Here is a 21566-nt window from a genome sequence, read left to right as displayed (position 1 = left end):
CTGATTAGAAAAATATGGACAAACTATTCTGGGAATGTCACAAGACCCAGAGTCTCTCTGAATGCGTAATTTATTAAATGGATTCTGTTCTTTTCCTGAATTTATTAAATGATTCTGTTCTTTTCCTGAAGACCACTGGCAGGGTGTGCTCTTTCCAAACAAAACAGTTTGTGGCTCGCATGTTAATATTTTCATTGGTGGAGATTTATGTATCTGAACCTATATTAGTGAAAATCATATTCATATTCCGTTGGGGGATTTAAATTTATTAATACTTTCCAGATAGTTTCAAAACAATAAGGAAAAGAATTTCCTTTTTAGGAGCAAGGTGGGGTGGGTGGGCACAAAGCAGCAGGTTACCATCTTCATTAGTAAACTAGTAAACAGTGCTTTCTTTATTGATGCCAACTCTTTGATTTTGCCTTACCTGGTTTCTGTTTACATATTAAACATCCCCAAGTAGAAGGCAGCTTTGCCCACAATAGAGAGGACTGTTCTTTTGTATTTATGCTGCAGATAAAACACTGAGCAAAACATCCTGTTTGTAATCTGTGAGCCTCTGATTTGGTGAAAGGGCCTCACACTTGCTTTTAATTACACAGTAATATCATTTCTTTATATGTGAGTCTTCATCCCCATGTGCTTTGGGCCCTCACATGAGCACAACAGTCCTTTCCTATCTGCTGAATGCTGACAGTTGGGCAGGGCAGCTGGGTTTTTGTTGTTGTTGTTGTTGTTATTTGTTCCTTTGGTTATTTATTTATTTATTTAGATATAATTGACATATAACATCCTGCAAGTTTAAGATATACAACATTTTGGTTTGATACATTTATATACAGCAATATGTACCTTACCTGAACACCACTATCCTGTCACATAATTATTTCTTTTTTGTGATGAGAACAATTCAGATCTAGTCAGTCACCTAGCAACTTTGAAGTTGCTAGTACAGCACTGTTGACTAAAAGCACTATGCTGTGTATTAGATCTGCAGGACTTATCCTCTGCTAGTTGCAAGTCTGTAACGTTACCGCACCCAGCACCGCTGAGAGGCAGGAGGTGCCTGCACCCGAGGGGGACACAGGGCCTTGAAATTCCAAGGTGGACTTTTTGCACACGGCCATTGTTTGGATTTGATATTCTGATCATCCCACTGCTACATCAAATTCCCAATCCTCATGTCAAAATGCTGCCATAGGCTGGGGGATAGCATTTTTAATTTGTCCTTCTACGTAGCACATTCTGAAAGAGTTTTCCAGTATGGACTCTTGTTAAAAAAGGAAAAGTCTCCTGTGATATAGTGCATGACTTAACTTTATCCACATGCTCTCAGGTGGCCTGAGAAACTTAGTCCAGTATCTGGTTTTCTTTGTCACAAAGCATAAGTATCAACACACACACACACACACACACACACACACACACTCATACACACATACCACACATGTGATTTTAACTATAAATTTGACCTACCTCAGAAGATGTATGAAATGCTACTTGTCACGACAGTCAACAAATTGGAACAAGGGAGTAGTTGGTAGAAATAGCACATAGTCAACAGTTATTGTTACTGACTTATTTTAAATAAATTTAACCTGTCATGAAAACCTTTTCTTATCCAAAGCCCAAGTAGAATTTTACACTGCCCAATTGTAACACTTATTCATCTAGTTTGCTATTTTTTTCTGTAAGTGAAAACAAAGATATTTTTATATTTGGTGCAGCTGTCTTCTTTTTCATGCTGATCTATAAAATGAGATTTATAAACTTAGGTGGTCAAAAGAAACCACCGTCAGGTTTTGTAAAAAAAAAAAAAAAAAAAAAAAAAAGTGTGAAACCTCAAGGAAACTACAAAAAAAAATCTAGAACTAATAAATGAGGTCATCAAGTCACTGGAATATGACTTGAACAAGCCGTCATTGAATTCCATTCCTTTGAGTTACAGTGAGGTGATTAAAAAAAAGATTGACCTGGAAGTATACGATTTTGAGTTATAAAAAGAGTTAATTTAAAAGACATTGAATACTGAATTCTAAGATTTGAATACTGGGAATTGTGGGACTACTAATTAAAGGTGACAAAGTTGGAAACTCTCGGTCAGATGAAGCACTTGCATAGATTCATCTAGGTTGGTTTTCAACTGCCATGTTGAGATTAGTGGGGAAACATCAGTGGAGTTATAGCTGGTCTATAGGGAAGTCTATAATCCATAACCACAATCATTCTCACTTATTTTCCAGTGTTAAAAACATCTGGAAATAGCATGATAATATCCCACATGAGACTGTCAATTTTCAAGTGATTTACATCAGGAAAAAACAGTCAAGAAGTGAGAACTCTGATCTTTTCATTGTATCTATTAATTTTATCTGAGAAGAACAGAAAAGCACATTTTATAGAATAAAATATTCTCAATTGTTAATAGTGTTTGTGACAATTTTTGAAAATGTCCTTTACTTCATTTGGCTTAGTTAATTGCTTGATTAAGAGTTTCATTAATGACAGAGCACATTGACTGAAAGCTCCTCACATATGCAAGGTATATTCTCTCCAGGAAATACTCATATTCTACCTGTACATTGCAAACTAAGTGTAGAAACCATACCACACACAATATCTGATTTCATTCTCATAAAATCACCATGAGCTAAAAATGGAGACTTTTTAAATTTTACTTTTAAACCCTTTTCTCTCCATTTCACAAATAAAATAAGGTTTAAAATGCCATCATAAAGGGGCAAATAGGACTCAATTCTAAGTCTTCAGAGTCTTAGCTGTAATATTTTACTTGGCATATTTCTCAAGTATCTCTCTGTCCTCATGTGAGGTTTTGTTATTAAATGATGCCAAAGGGAAATGAGTACTTTTAATCTCTAACAAATACACTTTCAATGTTTTTTTAATACTAACCTTATTTAAAGATAGTTTTCCTGATAACTAAAACTATATTTCTAGTGAAATCATCCCAGACACTATTGGATAGTGGGAGAAATTTAAAATTTGTGTGGAAGACAAATGAGTTCTATATTTTTTATCATTTTCATGCCAACAAATGTTCTGGCTATAGAGGAAGATAAAACCAATTTTAAAGCAGCATTACCACCATTAGGCAAACTGTCCTCTAAAATTCTCTATTCTGATTGGGTTTCTCCTGGACTATTACATACTTATTATTACTCTGTCTGCAACTACCAGGATTAATTTTGTGTTGCTTATTCTACCCAGAATTTAAGTGAAGTAAAAACTATTGTGAGAACAAGAATTGAGAGTGATTACAATTCTTATCATTTAAGACATTTTAGTCACTAAAATTTGGTAATTTTTAGACAAAATGACTCTCTGACCATCATAACCCAATCTCTTACTAATATTGTTGACTTTTTCCTTTTGTTGCGCTGCCCCAAACCCCAACTCACCCATCCTATGTCTGGCAGTGGAGGACCTCTGGACCCAGCAAAACCACCACATGAGCTGGTCTTCCCCTGGGCCCCTCTATAGCATGAGCGAAACCCCATGTCTTCCCGCCTGGCAGCCACTTCCATTCTCCACAGTGAATGTCTCAGATTCTTAAGACATTCCTACAGCCAACTTTACCTAGTCATCTAAACTCAGCCTCTCCCCTAGAAAAACCTAAGCAATGAAGCAGTGGTTCCTCTACTCCCCTGACGTGCTACCACTTTTAGATGCTCATTTTACCACTTTCTCCAGCATGTGGGAGGAAGTGCTGTTTCTTCCTGGTGGGAGACACACCCTCCGCTGTATTCAAACCCCTCTTTCTCAGCAACTTCCTTCTCTTCAACTCCCCGCCTCTGCAACAACTCCCTGTCTTTTATTGTTATTATTTTTAATCCAGCCTGTATGTGTTTCTGTCTCAGCATATAAATATTGAAGTCTCTCCCACTCCCCACCCCAGAGATTAGACTGTTTTACTTCTGTCCTTCACAGCCAAGATTGAGAAAGTAAGTCCCCACAGACCCCACTGCCACACCGCCGATGGCCGTCTGTGTCCTCCCTGCAGCACCATCCGCGTTCTCGTTTCTCTGGTCTCTCTTCTGTCGATATCAGTCAATCTTAAATATACGTTATCCCTTTGTTCTGATTACTAATTTCTTTTAATTTCCCTATTCTTTTCCTGAACACTCAATTCTTTTTTCACTCCTAAAATTGTAACATCTCTTTGTGGGTGAGTTCATTCACTCACATGTTTTTGTTTGTTTTTTACATGCTGATGACTTCCAGATCTTCTTTTCTAATATTTTCTGAATTTCATGTTCTTATAGCCCAGCGGTTCTCAACCTTCCTAATGCTGTGACCCCTTAATACAGTTCCTCATGTTGTGGTGACCCCCAACCATAAAATTATTTCCGTTGCTACTTTATAACTGTAATTTTGCTACTGTTATGAATCGTAATGTAAATATCTTTTTGTTTTCCGATGGTCTTAAGCGACCCCTTTGAAAGGGTCGTTTGACCCCCAAAGGGGTCGCAACCCACAGGTTGAGAACCGCTCTATAGCCAGTCTTTTCTTGGAACTTTAACAAGATGTTCAAAGTCAACAGGACTAATATAAAATATAAGAGTTTCTCTGTCAAAAACCTTCCTCTTCTGTCCAGGGAAAAGCATGGATAGTGGGCTCCTTCAACCAGACAGTGTTCTCAAGAGGAAGAAGATTAATGCATCCCTCTTCCCCGTATCCAGTCAGTCCCCTCTTGCTGCCAGTTATGCCTCTCTGTGTCTGTTCCTTTTCTTCACTGCCGCTGGTCTCTCACTGGATCACCTAGCACCCTTAGTTGCCTCATCTCTTTCCAGGGAATCTTTCACTGGGTACCATAATGTTCTTTCTGAAACAACTATTTGATGGTTCCATTTCTTTGTTTCAAACCATTAGTTGATTTGATGTAGTTGAAACTGTTTTGCAACATATACAGAACTCTGGCTACTTCTCCATCCTCTTCAATCTTTGCTCCTCTCACCTTAGGCTGTGCTTTAGCTGAGCTCCCTGAGTTCCCCATGTACATCATGCATGCGCAATCCTTTGTGCCTTTATATGTGTTGCTAAATATTTCAGGAACACCTTTAAAAATTTGCCTGGTAAATTCTTACTCAAGTGTCAGCTTTTGGAATGAGAGCTTCTTCCTCCCGTACAGCGTTTCCTCATTGTCCATTTCTGGGTTCAGTCCCCTTCCTACAGACTTACAGACACCTCACATTTGTCTCTATGGTTCTACTTCCATATTGTACTGCAGCCACATGTTCTCTTGTCTCTGCCCTGGATACATTGTTTCTAGTGTTGCTGTTGAGCTTCTGAGGATGAGACCTTTATCTTTATATCCTCAGCTGCTAATATTGTGTATTTGGTAGGTGATTCCTGTGTGTTTGTGGAATGAAAGGAATAAATCAATGAATTCATCAACTTCCTCATAATTAAAATATATTGTCAAGAAGAAATGATAAATTGCTTTAAATTAAAAACCTTTAATACAAATATTAATTACAAAACATATGATAGGACCCACCACATTTCTATATGAAACACATAAAACGCTGTGACCTTCTCCTTTCAGTAGGAAGGGTGCAGCTAAGGTGAGAACCAAGTAAAACAGTATAAATATGTTCTGGTACAACAAGAACCTTTTTTTCCCTTCCTGAAACATCATGTGCTATTATGTACCAAAGCCTTATAAACACATGGGTACACAATGTCCAGGTGATTTCCATTATTCTGGAGACCAAATATGGCTGAAGTGACTTTTAACCACTGGAGTCTGACTACAAGCCAGGCCATAATGCTATCTGCTTTTTATCCTAACAGGTATTTGAACCAGACCCTACGAGATGATGTGTCAATAGCAGAGCATTCTCTGAACAAGGAGAGATTTGCTGTTTTGAAACAAGCCCTGAATGTAGTTGGCTTCAGTAACTTGGTGAGTCATATAAATATTTCACTGAGAAAGCAGCCTTCTACTATTTTATCAAAGCTATTCATTCAAAAACTCTTACTGAGTCCCTATCATATTCCAGGTATGGTTGCAAACACTCATGATTCAGCAGAGAATAAACCCCAGTTTATTGGCCCATGTGGGCCAAATGGATCAAAGAACTTTACATTGACCGACTCAAGAGAAAACTGACAGGAACTGTTCACTGCTAAGAATCACTTTGAATAATCGAGTCACTTTATTAAAAATACCTTCCCGAACAATATAAAGCTTGTTTTTTATTCTGAAAGAATTACCAACTACTTGCACACATTATGAAGCTGAAAATACAATTTAAAATGTTTAATCCACTGCTGTGCAGTAGAAATTTCTGTGATTATAGACATGTTCTGGGTCTGCACACCTGGCTAGTGGCCACTGGACACTTGACATGTGGCTAGTGACACCGAAGAAAGGGATTTTTACTTTTTTCTTTGTTTTAATTAACTCAAATTGAAACAGTCTGTGCAGTTAGTGGTTACTGAACTGTAGAGCATAGGTCTAGTTGAATAAGAGATATAAAATGATCTAAGCCTTGAGACTTCTCAGAATTCCCACAGATCTCTTTCCCTTATACATTATCTCTGTTTCCTCTTATTCAATATGGCATCATTTTGAATTATGGTCAGTTCCTTATTAGCAATTAATATAAGATTACATGAATAACTTGGGTATGCCAGTAGTCTAGGAACCCAGATTTAGTCATAGATTTAAATAAGTTCTTTTTCTTCTTCTTAAAGCAGTAGGTTGATTGATTTTTGTCTTTGTTTTTTTTTCTCTTACCCACATAGATAGGGCTAATGGGGCAGCCAGTGGTTGGGAAAGGGTTGGAAGGTGGCAAAAAGGGAGGGGTGAGGAGATGGGGACTCAGCCTAAGTGAATTAGCTCTAGGCACTTTGCTTCACCCCACCCTTTCCCATCCAGAGATCAGAATTCTAGGAACATGCAATCACATCATTTTTTTTCTCTGATTATCCAATCTTTGTGTTTCTGTCTTTTACTGACTCGTGCCCACTTGCATTTTCCTATCTTTGCACTTGCTACTGTCATACTTTTTTGTTATTTTTTTTCCCCTTCTTCCATGCCTGAATGTCTGCTTTCTTATAGGAAACTGGAGTATTGAGGAGTGTGAGGAAGCATTCTACCTTAGTACCAGTTGCTTGGAAATAGGGCTTTAAAAATCCATGATTGATCCTTGAAGGCAGGGGGAATAAAATACACCTTCCACCTAAAGTAGCAATTAGAGAGTCAAACAACCTTTTTGGTAAAAGAAGTAAATGCACATTAACAAAATGCATGAAGGTAATCACTTCATCTTGATCCCTTGGGGTGACTGGGATGGTGACAGTGTAGTCCACTTAGGAGGGATAGATCATTTTCCAATACCATTGAAGAGAAGGTAGTTCGAGGCTGGCGAGGGGCTTGAATCAAGACCTGGTAAGTGATTCTGGTCCTGGGAGGTGTTCATAAAGGTACCTCCGCCTGTGCCCTCTATCGCCATCACGCTAGCCGGACAGCAAGGTAGTGCGGGGTCACTGCTCACTGCATATAGACACAGAAGAGCAGCCCCTGACCTGCTCACAGGGCAGTTTATTATTACCTCTGTCATAGTGTTCACCACATTGTAATTCATCTGATGGCTGGTTTTCACAGCTCTGCCTCTCACACTAAACTGTAAAATCCTTGAGAACAGAACTAAGTCTTCCTGTCTGTGTCTTCAGAAATGCCTGTGTCACAGGGGACTAGAAAATTTAATGAGGAGTTACTGGATTTATTAAAGGGAGAGAAACATTGTCAGATAGTTTAAGAAGTAAAATGTTATTCAAACAAGCATAAATGAATAAAATTTGAAACACTAATTTGTGATTTGGGGATTACCAAAACCATTTTTAAGTAATGCTCCAATCATAGAGTCCTAGACCTGAAAATTACTTAGCGATCATCCCTCATTTTAAAGATGATAAAATTATATCTTATAATTTTGATGAAAATTGGAAGTTCTGGAAGAAATTCATGGAAGTCCCATAGATTATATTATTCCAACTATCTTTTTATAAGGCAAATAAGATTTGTACTTCATAAAACTTCCACGAGCAGGAGCTCTGTATTTCCAAATTACAGATTAGAAAAACCAAAATTTGAAAGGTTATGATACTTGCTTTATATGGAACGTAACTTTTTTTTTTTTTGGCTGTTGCTACATCACACTAAATACTTGTTCTAGAAAAGTATATTTTAATTTACAGCTTTTTCTTGACTTTTGATTCTTGCCACAAAAATGACTGTCAAAACCGAACGTAAGGTAATTTTTTTCTTTATGCAGAGTTCCATATTATCAGATATTCTCTTTCAGCAGACAGTCTCTTACTTCCTGCTACCTTCTGCTCAAAGATAGCTCTTGCCAGCCTCCATTTTTTTTTCAGTTTTCCTTAAAATACCCTAACAAAACAATTTGCATTTTGTTTATCTAGGCATAGCATAGCTGTTTTCATCATGCCTCCCTTAATTTTCCAGCAGAAGTGAAAACAATTCTATAATCATAATTTCAATTTCTCTCATAAGAGAGATAACTAGAAGATGGACACCATGACATATATTCTCTAGTGAAGCAGCTACAGCACCCATGAAATATGATTAGCTTCGGTTTACAGTCCTGTGTCAGCCCTATGAAGTCTGACCTTACCAGTGACAGCCAGTCAGTCAGAACATCATTACCAAAGATTCATTTTTCATTATGATACTTACGTGGAAATGGTTAATTTATATCAGAACACTTCCTTACTCTCTTTTGTTTAAGGAACAGAAATATTGATTTAGAGGAAATGGGCATTGATTATGAGATTTTTATTTTGAGGGGTTGGGAGTTTTTGTTTTTTATCAAACATTTGTGATCCGAAAAAATCACAACAGCACTAATAGCGTTCACATCATGTTTTTAACCTACTTTTAGGTTTTTAAACCATTTGGTTTTGAATCTTTCTTCTGAGCAATCTTATTCATTTTCTTTATTTGTAAAACGCGTAGGAGGTGGAGAATCTGTTTGTGATCCTAGCAGCAATATTACATATTGGAGACATTCGGTTCACTGTTCTTACTGAGGCTGACTCCGCATTTGTTGCTGACCTCCAGCTCCTGGAACAAGGTCAGTGGAACAGAGGAGCTAACATTAACCTTATGGATGTGCAGTTTGCAGACCGGGCAGTAGATGGAGACACAGAACAGAAAAGCCAGGTGGAATCAAACCTTCTGGAGTAGAATTCAGTGTTAGTGGTGGAAAAAGAAAAAAAAGAACCATAACCACTTTGTTCTTTTATATAAATGGTTATGGGAATGAATAATAAGATGTACATTTATGTTCTCTTGCATCCCACCACATTAACAGGTTACTTCGTCGGCACATACTTGGGTTTATTTACATTGTTCTAAGTATTCTCCACCCCCACCCCGCCACCCAGTATATTTGGGGGGCATGTTATTAGCTAAACATTTTAAACCTAATATAATCACTTCCCTGCAAAGACCTTGCCAAAAATCTCTCTCCTTTGAAGTTGCCTAGTTAGTCACGCCCACATTTTTTTCAAAATACCTTAAAACCACAGATTGCCAATGAACAGCATATCTTCACCTCATATCAAAGTAATTTAGCCAGGAATTGGGAGGAAGCACTCAGGTCCATCTGTGAGGGCAAGGAGGGAAAACGCCTGCTGTGGTTGAACATAGAGCCCCAACAACTCATTAACGTTTTGATTATTACATACTGTTTCTTTAGCTGAATTTGACAATTAAGGTGGTAGTTTAGTTTTCTTTAATACACACATTCTCTAATGGGCCTATAGAAAGCTTAAAAGGTATAACCATAAAATGCAGTGTTCCCTCTGTCAAAATCTGTACTAACTTTGTTTTCCATGCTGCTTTAATTTTAGTGGCTGGGATGTTACAAGTCTCAGCAGATGAACTGGTGTCTGCTTTAACAGCTGATATCCAATATGTTAAAGGTAAGGTTTTCTATACTCTGGCTTTCACCTTTGTGCAGCTGTAGTCTTCTTAGAAATACAGAAAGTAAATACAAACTTCCCTTCCCCCACTTAGTGAAACGATTTCTCTGAACTGAATGCCAAATGAGAAAAGCATTATGAACCCCTTTGGTCACTTGATCTGACTCTATATTGTAAACTCTTTGTGCACCATAGAGACCATTTTGATTAACTGGTCATCTTGTCTAGCTTGTCATTCATTAGACCAGGGGTCGGCAAACTTTTGAGATGGAAGAGCCAATCCTGTCCCTCACAGCAATTTAAAAATTATTTGAGAGCCATAAAACAAATGAAATCACCATTATGTGAATAATATCCTTCAAAATTTTTATAAATGAAACTATGATAGTTTTATTTTTATTTTCAATTTTACTTCAGAGCCACATGTACGTAGCCAAAGAGCCGCATGTGGCTCGCAAGCTGCAGTTTGCTGACCCCTGTATTAGACAAAGTCATCAACCCAAGAGGATTTATTCAATTAAAACATCGGATCCATTTGTGTATGTGGTGCCACGCTGCTCCCTTCAGTGAAGAGCGTGCATTTCCCTCTACCTCCTTACTCATAATAATAGGTTCCATTTATTGGGCACTTATGACAAGATTGGTGCCAAGCACAATACATTGGGGGACTTCTTTAGTTTTTACAAACCACAGTGAGGTGGGCATAACTATTTCTATATTAACAGATAATAAAACTAAGATTCAAAGAGGTTAAATAAATAACTTCGACTGCAAATCACTAGTAAATGGCATGTGTGGAATTAGAATCTTATCCTGATTCCCAAGATGAATCTCTATGCTATATGCACCTCTTTGTAGCAAGGAGAGTGGTTTTCCTACATGCTCTGAATTAGTCACTATAAATCACTGCCTTACTCTTTATTATAATTTTAAGGATTCACCATGCACCTGATTTTTTTTTTCTCTCTCTCTCTAAATCACCACTAGTCTTACCTCTGTTCCTACTGGAAGGTATTCAGGGATGTGACTTATAATTTCTGCCTCATATCTAGAGTTAACCTTCCATGTTCTTGACTTTTATGAATCTCCCCATTATTCATTCAATTACCCAAAAGTCATTCTTTTTTTTTTTTTTTTAGCTGAGCCATCCTGCCACCTGTTGGCAGCTCAGCAGCAGCTCAGCTCGGGATGGTAATCGAACTGCTGTTGCTAAGAGCTCACGCTCTTGAGCCAGCTCTTAACCAACTGAGCCACTCGGCCGGCCCCCAAAAGTCATTCTTGATACCTCTTCCTCCTTCTCCACTGAGTAGGTCAGACACATGAGTAGATCAGACTCATTAGAACCCCTTAATCATGTTGACCCTGTAGACCTCAATTCAGTCGTATTGTAAATGGCACACTGCTTTCACTGGCACCTTGTGCTGCTCTATCCCAAAGGCCTTGAACTTGCAGCTCCCTAACTCTTGATTACCTGCTGTAGGTATTTTTTTTTCTTTTCTCTTTTTGATATCAACCTGCCTCAGAAACAGTTCTCCTCTCTTATCTGTCTCTTCATAAATAGCTTTCATTCTCACTGCCGTCTCTTCATTTCCATGGCATTGCCTTAATTTATCATTCCTTTCCTAGATTATAGCAAGACCATCATTGTTAATCTTTTATCTGGACTTTCCTCGTTTACCTTCCTTCTGCACTGCTGCAGGAATAGCCTTTTTGAAATGCAATTGTGATTTTTCACCCATGGATAACAATCTTTCAAAGATCCTCCAATGCCTTTTGAGCAAACCTTGTCACTTTAGGTTGGCATAGAAGGACTTTTATTATCTAGGCCATACCTAACTTTTATGCTTCACCCTTGGCCATTTTCCCACTCGTGCCCTTGCATCCAACCAACCGTACTGTGTTTCTTGAAATTACTTAGATGCATTATTTTTTCTCATGAATTTTTAAAAACTGAACTGTCCATTAATATCTGTAATTTAATATATACATTTCCCTCTGCTTAACAGTACCTTCATTTCCTTACACACCCACCATGTTGGTGACTCATTAGAACCCCTTAATCATGTTGACCCTGTAGACCTCAATTCAATCATATTATAAATGGCACACTGCTTTCACCGGCACCTTGCGCTGCTCCATCCCAAAGGCCTTGAACTTGCAGCTCCCTGACTCTTGATTACCTGCTGTAGGTTTTTTTTTTTCTTTTCTCTTTTTGATCTCAACCTGCCTCAGAAGCAGTTCTCCTCTCTTATCTGTCTCTTCATGATTAACAACTTCCTCAACTCTCATTTCACATGACCCTCATCCTATTAGTTAACTCCCTGCTCATCCTAAGCTGCAGTGGTCAGCCAGGTAGGCCAAGGCCACAGAGTATAAACACCAGATCCCCATTCCCTCTCGACCCTCTCGCCTAAATGCTGTTGTAGGCTCAATTCCAAATCATCCTCACCAGTTTTTTTCTTGCTTTCTTCTCTGGTCTATTCTCTGCTAAAAATCTTATCATTCAAGATTTCAATTACCATCTCTTTGAGAATGACATAGAAATTTCTGCCTGAAGGCCCAATCTTGTTCCCAAATTCCAGACCCACATTTTAGTTAGTTGGACCATTTCTTTGAAAATATTTAAAATATGAATAATTTTCCAGATGGCCAGGTTTGCAAATGCCTTGTGGATGATTCAGTATCCAAACCAGTGAGCTGTTAGCAGGAAACTTGTTAAGAGGGGCTTTTCAAAGAGTTGGCTCCCTAACTGAAAGAAAATTACTCAGTCTGCATAAGGTCAAAAGCTATGGTCCACATTCATAACAAATAAGATTGCAATGTATATGACACTCATTTTAGGGAAAAAGTTTATGTAGTAACTGACAGAGACCTCATTTATTAGAATTACAATATAGTTTTCAGCATCTTTGTTATATGTATATGGGTATGTGAGGGATAAATAGTATGTGCACAATTTTGTTTGCTTCTAAATGAGAGAAACCCTTGTTCTTATACCTCCTCCCCTTTCTACTATTTCAGGAGATATGATCACCAGACGACATACTATAGAGGTGGCTGAATTTTACCGGGATCTCCTGGCCAAGTCCTTGTACAGTCGTTTCTTTAGCTTTTTGGTGAATAGCGTGAATTGTTGCCTCCACAGTCAAGATGAGCCCAGCAGGTAAGACTGATGAGTGCAGATTGCTAGTGTTATTTTTATCATAGCTAACTTTATTTTGTTTTGTTTTGTTTTGGTTTGGTTTTTTTAGCTGAGCCATCCTGCCACCTGTTGGCAGCTCAACAGCAGCTCAGCTTGGGCCAGGCATCGAAACGCTGTTGCTCAGAGCTCACACTCCCTAGTGAGCTCTTAACCAACTGAGCCACTCGGCTGGCCTCTGTCATAGCTAACTTTAAAAGTCTCAACTCTTAAAGTTGCTTCACAACCCAGTGTGACCCACAAGTTAAACGATTATTAAAACACCTCATTTTAACAAGGTGATTTTACTTGACTATTTTTTAGAGATTTAAGCCCCCTTTCCAACACAAACACACACACTGATGACTTAATGAAACCATCTCTCATGCATAGAGATGCAAATGCATTCTCTCTGAGCTGAAGGCATATATGGCCTTTTGAGCACCAAGAAGTATAAAATATTGATAAATTTAGGAAGAAGACAGTCCAAGAGTATCTATAGCACTGAAGTTTGTTGAGGAGCCCATGTCTCTCTCAGAACCAATTCCATAATGCATTTCAGATCGGTAATTCTTTCTGTTCTCTTCACTTATTTTGTGGATTACTTGACGAAGGTCTCAATGGTAATCACTTCATTCATAGCCTTAATCATCTTTAAGCAGAAGATTGTCAGGGCTATTTGATCATCTAAAAGTTATAGATCTCCATGGCATCTTGTCAATGGACAACTTTCTTAATATTCTTGTCACTAATAATGACCTTGAGCAGGTCAATGAAAGCAAAATTGCACCCAGAAATCATTACACGCATGCTTGTCTTTGAATAAAACCTTTTGAGAATTTCTTACTTGTTCATATAGACTTCTTTACCATATCCCTGAAAATTGCTGTCTTCAGAAGTTTCTTGGAAAACATTATAACTAACATGGATTAATGAGAAATTTATTAAATAAATATAGATATCTCAAAAGATTGCAAGGACAAAGGGATGCTAAACTTCTCATTAAAAAGTATATATATAAAATCCCACTGTGTATTGATCAGCATTATTCAATATACAGTCTGGGATTTGAAGGTAAATTTGGCATTATCTATATTTTAACAGACATACCTTAGTATTTGGTATGGTGAGGATTTTTTATTTTCTATTTTTTATTGCTATTATTAGTTTATTGGTTTTTACTTTAAATATGAACATTATTCATAGAATGATGCTAATATGCTATGTCTAACAAATGAACTTTGTATTGGCAGCTCTGCTGAAGTTGACATTGAAAAAATTAATATATAAATCCAGCTGCATGTAGAAACTTTTAGAAAATTTTCATTTTACATTTAAATCTTAAAGAGCCTTAAATTTATATAATTGGAAGCACACATAGTCTAGATTTTTGACTACACATACACACACACATGCACGCACACATAGAAAAAAATATAAACATAAACTTTGGAAAACACATTTTCCTTTCAGTGGGAATATTGCCACTGTGTCAATATGTAAATTTATAATGTTTTATCTTTAAAATTTTTTTTGCTAAGCGTATGAATGAGGACAGGGATTAGTGGGGAATTAGAAATGAATTAATGTATTATAAATATAACTTCTAAGAAACAATATTCTCATTTGAGTCATAACTCCCATTTTTTCATCCCTATTTCTCCATGGGTCACCCAAACCTAAATTTAAATCCTGAAATAATGCAAAGAAAGGCTATGTTTGCAATATTTCTAAATCATTGAAATTCATGGAAAGCTTAAGAATTTGCAGATTTACAGACCCATTTCCAAAGTCACAGAACGGTCTAAAAATTTGGATAAATTTGGAATAGGCTTTTATTTATGAGTCTCTAATTTTTTTGAAATTTTGTAATTATGTCAAAAAAAGATTATATAAGATATGGTTAAAGTTGGCAAGCACCTTTGATGTTGAAGGGAAATATTTTTTCACACTATATAGTTTTGTAAGTTTTTCAAGACAATAACTATAAATAAGATATACTCTGACAAATAATAGAGGGGAAACACATGAAATTAAAGCAAATGCAATGTTTGGTCTTGAAATGCTGGATGAATTTCCTGGACTACAGAAAATTAGGTGCAGTGTTGATAATATATGTATTTTAAAAGACTCCACTTTCTGTACCTAGATTCCAAATAGGGTTCCTCTCAAATGAAAATCCTGGTGTATAATGCAGGAGAAGATGACAATTAGTTAATTGCTATGAGCAAAAGCATTTGCCATGTTTGCAGGGCCAAAAGCAAGTCAGTAAAATTAATGTGAGGACACCTACCAGGGTGTTGCCTGCGGCCATCCTGGTTTCCGTGCAGGCTGCCAGCACCGGGCTCTGCAGGCTAAAGACCAGCTGGGCTGGGCATCGTCTATTCATGGGCCACACTTGGTAGTCAGGGCATTTCAAAATAGAAACACACTAAAAATTTATTTATTAGGCTTAGTTGAAAATGATTTGGCCTCAGCAAGTAAGCAGTAATGATCATAATAGCAATAATAAAATTAACAATAACATAATGCCTTCTATTTGTTTAAAGCTTTATTTAATAATTAAAATATGATTTTAAATAATATCAAATAATTTCTGAAGAAAACTAATAAAGTGGTTAAGTTTGATCTGAATTTTCAAGTATGATTTGGCCTCGACTCCTCTGTGAATTGTCAACTGACATGTGTAATGACCAGTGTAGGCATAAACAAATGTTGTGTTTAAACCACATGGAGATCCACATATAGATTCCGACAACTTCATATGCAGAAAATAGGCAGCTACTATGGACGGTGGAGATACTGGCATTCTATTCCATTTCCAATGGCCAGTTTTACCTCAGTGAACCCAAATGTGTGTTTCCAGTCCCTTCTCAGGGACACGGCCTTTCTCCCCAAGAAGTCTTCCCTCGGATGCTTCGTTCATCGCAGTCAGACCACTGTTGTGGTCACCTCATTCTCAGGAATATTTAAGATGACTGCCAGGGTCTCTTTTCCTCATTATATTAGCTTACTGGATCAGGAAATGGTATCCTGCAGCTTTGCAATCTTCCCGCTTCCCCAGGGAGCTCAATCACCAGGCTGTCCTGAGATAGCAGCGATAATGTAAAAACTGCGGGATTGCCAACTTCTTTATTTCTGTTAAAGCACCTTCCTGTAGCTCTGTGTAGGTTCCTTCCAGAGTCTAACTGCCGTGTTAGAACAAACTTCATGGCATGGAGAAGACTCTGAATAATTATCCTTAATATTTCTATTCTCCTATGGTTTATTTTGCCTCATTATTATAGAAATTATTTTTTTCATTTGGTGATATTGGTTGGCTGTTTTTAATGTAACATTCAAAATGGAAAGGCTTGCTGTTAAGTATCTGTTATTTCTCTTAATAAAACTATAAGCCTTTTGAAAAAGGCAGGTAAACCACATTACATTTATTTTTGGTCTGAAAAAGCAGCATTATGGACAATATTATGTTGACCATAAGAAGAGTGTTTGTTTTATTCTTATGGCAACATTATGAGTAGAATTTTTCACAAATTTTCAAACATGTATTGTATTGTTACCTGTTTCAGGGTAACCACTATATTAAACCTGTGATTTGTGGTGTAATGAGAACACATGTTCTTCTTATGCCTCACCTTCCTTTAAAATGAACTCAGTGAGGATATTTTTCTGACCTTGGGAGAAAAAACAGTTAAGTCCCAAGACTTTTCTGCTCATTCTTAAATAAATCACATTTCTATGAATCCTTTAAGTCTCCAATATCCAATATTTGAACAGAAATGCATAGTGCCCAAAGGTGAGAGTTCTCCTCTCTCTCTCACAGTTAAGGCCTGTGGTGGCAGCTAATTGCCTTCCAGGAAGGAATTAGGCAGACCTCTGCACCCCAGCTTGCACCCCAGCTTGCACGTTGTGCCTTCAGCTCTCATGAGAAATGGGGATGAGAACAAGGAAGCCTTGGCTTCCCAATATCTGGAGGCTTTTCTGGCAATCATGTTAGTGATTCCTGACCCCTTCTCTTGGCTTCCTCATAGATTCCCACTGCTGTACCTCTCCTCGTACAGTCTTCAAAAAGTGGAGGTGTGTGCATTTCTGCACTACTTCCTCCCACTGTCACCTATGCGTCTGGTCAGTCCAGTATATATATGCTCACGCCACACATGGGTTGAGTCCCTACACCTTCCCAGGTGTGCCTCTTGGGCGGGGATGCTCTGGTTTGAGAGGGAATTGGAAGGAGACAGTGCCTTGACGAGTTGTGGATGTTTCAGTTACTCACTTTTTATAGTTCCTAAACCAAAGATGACTACTAAACTGCATTTAGCTTTTTTAAAGGCTGTCATCCCTGTGATTCTGAAATGAAATAAATGATTGCAGTCTTACTAAAGTGGAATGAATAATACCTTAATTTTTTTCAGAGTTTCGGTGTAAACTTCACTACTGCAGAGGCACCCTCAAGCTAATATTCCTGGGCAGGCAGAGGGGTTGGAGACACTTTGGGAGAGTTGTCCAAATGTCTTCAGACACTGAAACCTATAGTGTAGTCAAATTATGTTTGTCATGAATTCTGAATACAATGGTTTGTATTTATGGGGATACTTGAGAGATATAACTTGTGAACATTTTCCTTTTTACCATTAGAAACACCCTAAAAATAAATAGATTGAAAGTTATAGAAAGTTAATAGATGAAGTTTAAGAGATAACCCAATAGAGGGGTATTGAAGATTAGTTACTTACTTTATTTGTTCATTCATTTATCATTTATGTCTACATGTTCCAAAGTCCACATTTTTAGACAGCACAATTTGGCATGCAAATATAATACAGTAAATAAATTGAGTTTCAAGTGTACCTGTTGCGATTTTCTTGGTTTGTCACTGAGCCTTTAGTTTCTTAAGTATACTTATACTATATTACTTTCTTATATTTTAGTTGAGCTAAACTTTAATGATTAATTACATTCAGCTTCAATGAACTATAGAGACTTGGGGAGAATTCTCTAAATATTCTCAGATACTAAAACCTACAATTTATTTCAACTCATTTTCGTCATGAGTGCTCACGTACCATAGCCTATTCGTTTGACACCTAGTTGCAAGAACTTCGGTTGGTTTCCAGGGTTAGCTGAGGATAATGAGATGACGCATAGAAAGTTGTCAAGTTGTCAACACAGTGCCTGACACAACGGGAATGGCTGCTATAGTAAAATCATGGTGGTTGTGGCTGGAAAGAAGGCTTCCTAATTTACGGTGGTTTATCTATGGAGAAAGGAAGGTTGTGAAAAAATGCAGAAGGACGACATGTTGGGAGACCTAGATATAGTCCAGTCTTTTCCAATTAATTTTGATTCAGTAATTGTGTTTGTTTTGGAGAGTAAGTAGCAAGTAGAGGAAATATGTTGTTCTTTAGAAATAGGATGTTGCTATTCATATACACTACTGGGATGGGAGGGGCGTTTTCTGTTTGCCCAGTTGTGTAGTGAGCAATGATAATGGGTTTGCACTGATCATTTTCCACACTCTTGCCCTCTTTCTCTTATGACACGTTTGCAGAATGTCTGACTAGGGTCCAGAGCAGAGTTTGTGGTCTTTGATAATTGCAAAAATAAGGTCTACCTGGGTTAGAAACCATGATATCCCGCAATCAGTAGGGATTCTTTGAAGAAAGAGCCACATGGCGGGACACCAGTTCCTAACTATGCACAGGTGAGTAAGTGTGCCTGGACTAAGGAACTGCCTGCTAGGTGGAGGACACAATACATAAGTGTGGAACTGGTGCCCTGTAGAGATGGGGACCTTCTGGGCATCTGGGAAAAGGTGGAAGAATGAGGTCAAATTGTAATGAAGGCTCTAGGTTTTAATATGAAACCCATCTTTTATTCAGAGGCATGGGGTCATCATCCCGGAACTGTCTAAAGCCTTTGTCCTTTGATCCATGTATTGAGATTGATTATGGGGAGAGAAAAGAAGGCTGTTGAAAAAAATATCACTTTTGAAATTTCTCAAACTATTAAATCTTTCTTCTTCCACCCAATAAAAGTGTAATATGGGCTTATATAATAGAAAGAAGTACTAAACATATACCAGTGAGAAAGCCAGGTTGCTTTAAAGAGAGATTGAAATTCTTTAAAAGTATGTTTTTAAGATTTTTATTAAAATATAGCTAACATAATGTCATATTAGTTTCAGGTGTACACCATAATTATTCAACATTTATATACCTAAAGAAGTGATCACCAGGATGAATCCAACAGCCTTCTGACATCATACCACGCTATCATAATATTATTGACTATATTCCCTAAGCTGTACATTACATCCCATGACTTACTTGTTTTATACCTGGAAATTTGGACTTCTTATCCCCTTTCACCTTTCCCCCCCTTTTTAAATTTTCAATTACAGTTGACTGTCAATATTATTTTATATTAATTTCAGGTGTGCAGTGTAGTGGTTAGACATTTATATAAATTGTGACCCCCCCCCGACTAGTCTAGTACCCACCTAGCACTATACGTAGATATTATCATATTATTGACTATATTCCCTATGCTGTACTTTACGGTCCCATGACTATTTTGTAACTACCAGTTTGTACATGTTAAGCCCTTCATTTTTTTCACCCTGCTCCCCCCAACCCCCTCCCATCTGTCACACCAACAAATCTAGTACCCATCTGACACTGTACATAGTTATTAAAATATTACTGACTATATTCCTTATGATATACCCTACGTCCCCATGATTACTGGGTAACAACCAATTTGTACTTCCTAATCCCTTCCCCTTTTTCATTCATCCCCAACCCCCTCTCATCTGGCAGCCATCAATATGTTCTTTGTATCTATGTGTTTGTCTCTGTTTTGTTTATTTTGTTCTTTAGATTCCACATATAAGCAAAATCACATTGCATCTGTCTTTCTCTGTCTGACATACTTCACTCAGCACAATACCTTTCAGGTCCATCCATTGTCACTGCAGATGGCAAGAACCCATTCCCTTCCCTGGGTGAACAATATTTCGTTGTGTGTATGTACCACCTCTTCTTTATCCATTCTTCCATCAACAGACATTCAGGCTGCCTCCACATCTTGGCCATTGTAAACAATGCTGCAATGAACATATGGGTACACATGTCCCCTCCAAGTAGCATTTGGATTTCTTCCCAGAAATAGAATAAATACCCAGAAGTGGGATTACAGGGTCCTTCTTTGTCTCTTCTTATAGTCTTTGTTTTAAAGTTTATTTTGTCTGGTATAAGTATTGTTGCTCCAGCTTTCATTTATTTATTTATTTATTTATTTATTTTTCATTTTCGTTTTCATGAAATATCTTTTTCCATCCCCTTACTTTTTGTCTGTATGTCTTTCAATCTGAAGCGATTCTCTTGTGGCAGCATATGCTTTGTTTTGTTTTGTTTTCTTATCCATTCAGCCCTCCTATGTTTTCTGCTTGGACCATTTAATCCATTTACATTGAAAGTAATTGTTGATAGATACGTAGCTATTGCCATCTTTTTATTTTTTTTAATTTTATTTATTTATTTGTTTATTTTATTGGGGGAACAGTGTGTGTTTTTCCAGGACCCATCAGCTCCAAGTCAAGTAGTTGTTTCAATCTAGTTGTGGAGGGTGCAACTCAGTGGCCCGTGTGGGGACTGAACCAGCAACTTTGGTGTTATGAGCACTGCGCTCTAACCAACTGAGCTAACCGGCCGCCCCTATTGCCATCTTATTATTCATAATTTTGATCTTTTTTTTTTCATCTTAATGATGTTCCTCTAATATTCTTTGTAATACTGGTTTGGTGGTGATTAACTCCTTTGGCTTTTTCATGTCTGGGAAGCTCATTACCTGTCCTTTGATTTTAAATGATAGCCTTGTTGGGTAGAGTAGTCTTCATTGTAGGTCCTTGCTTTTCATCATGTTGACTATTTTGTGCCAATCTCTTCTGGCCTGCCAAGTTTCGGTTGAGAAGTCAGCTGACAATCTCACGGGAGCTCCCTTTTAAAAAAGTTGTCTTTCTCTTGCTGCTTTTAGGATTCTCTCATTTTTTTTTAACATTTATCATTCTAATTATAATGTGTCTTGGTATGAGCCTGTTTGGGTTCATCTTGTTTGGGACTGCACTGCCTGGACTTGAATGTCTATTTCCTCCACCAAATTAGGAAAGTGTTCAGTCATTATTTCTTTAAATAGGTTATCAATCCCTTGTGTTCTCTCTTCTATTTCTGGTACCCCTATGATGTAACTGTTATGCTTGATTTTGTCCCAGTGGTCTCTTAAACTACCCTCATTTTTTTTTACTCTTTTTTTCTTTTTGCTGTTCTGATTGGGTGTTTTCTACTATCTTGTCTTCCAAATCGCTGATTCAGTCCCCTGCTTCATCTAGTCTGCTGGTGATTCCTTGTAGTGCATT

At 37.6% G+C, this 21566-nt stretch overlaps 1 protein-coding gene across 1 annotated transcript in view; it reads left to right on the top strand.

Annotated features, from left to right (window-relative positions):
* Positions 1 to 21566, top strand: part of LOC109393330 (unconventional myosin-XVI) — a 457270-nt gene that overhangs the window by 367894 nt on the left and 67810 nt on the right. Inside the window, exons 17-20 of the mRNA XM_019662415.1 lie at positions 5815 to 5926; positions 9005 to 9122; positions 9904 to 9975; positions 12997 to 13138. Coding sequence (XP_019517960.1) covers positions 5815 to 5926; positions 9005 to 9122; positions 9904 to 9975; positions 12997 to 13138 — 444 coding nt within the window. The remainder of the gene's footprint in view (positions 1 to 5814; positions 5927 to 9004; positions 9123 to 9903; positions 9976 to 12996; positions 13139 to 21566) is intronic.

This window comes from Hipposideros armiger, unplaced genomic scaffold, assembly GCF_001890085.2.
Source record: "Hipposideros armiger isolate ML-2016 unplaced genomic scaffold, ASM189008v1 scaffold_376, whole genome shotgun sequence".
NCBI classification, from domain to species: domain Eukaryota; kingdom Metazoa; phylum Chordata; class Mammalia; order Chiroptera; family Hipposideridae; genus Hipposideros; species Hipposideros armiger.
The sequence above is the reverse complement of the archived record's forward strand: the minus strand, read 5'-3'. Positions and strand labels throughout refer to the sequence as shown.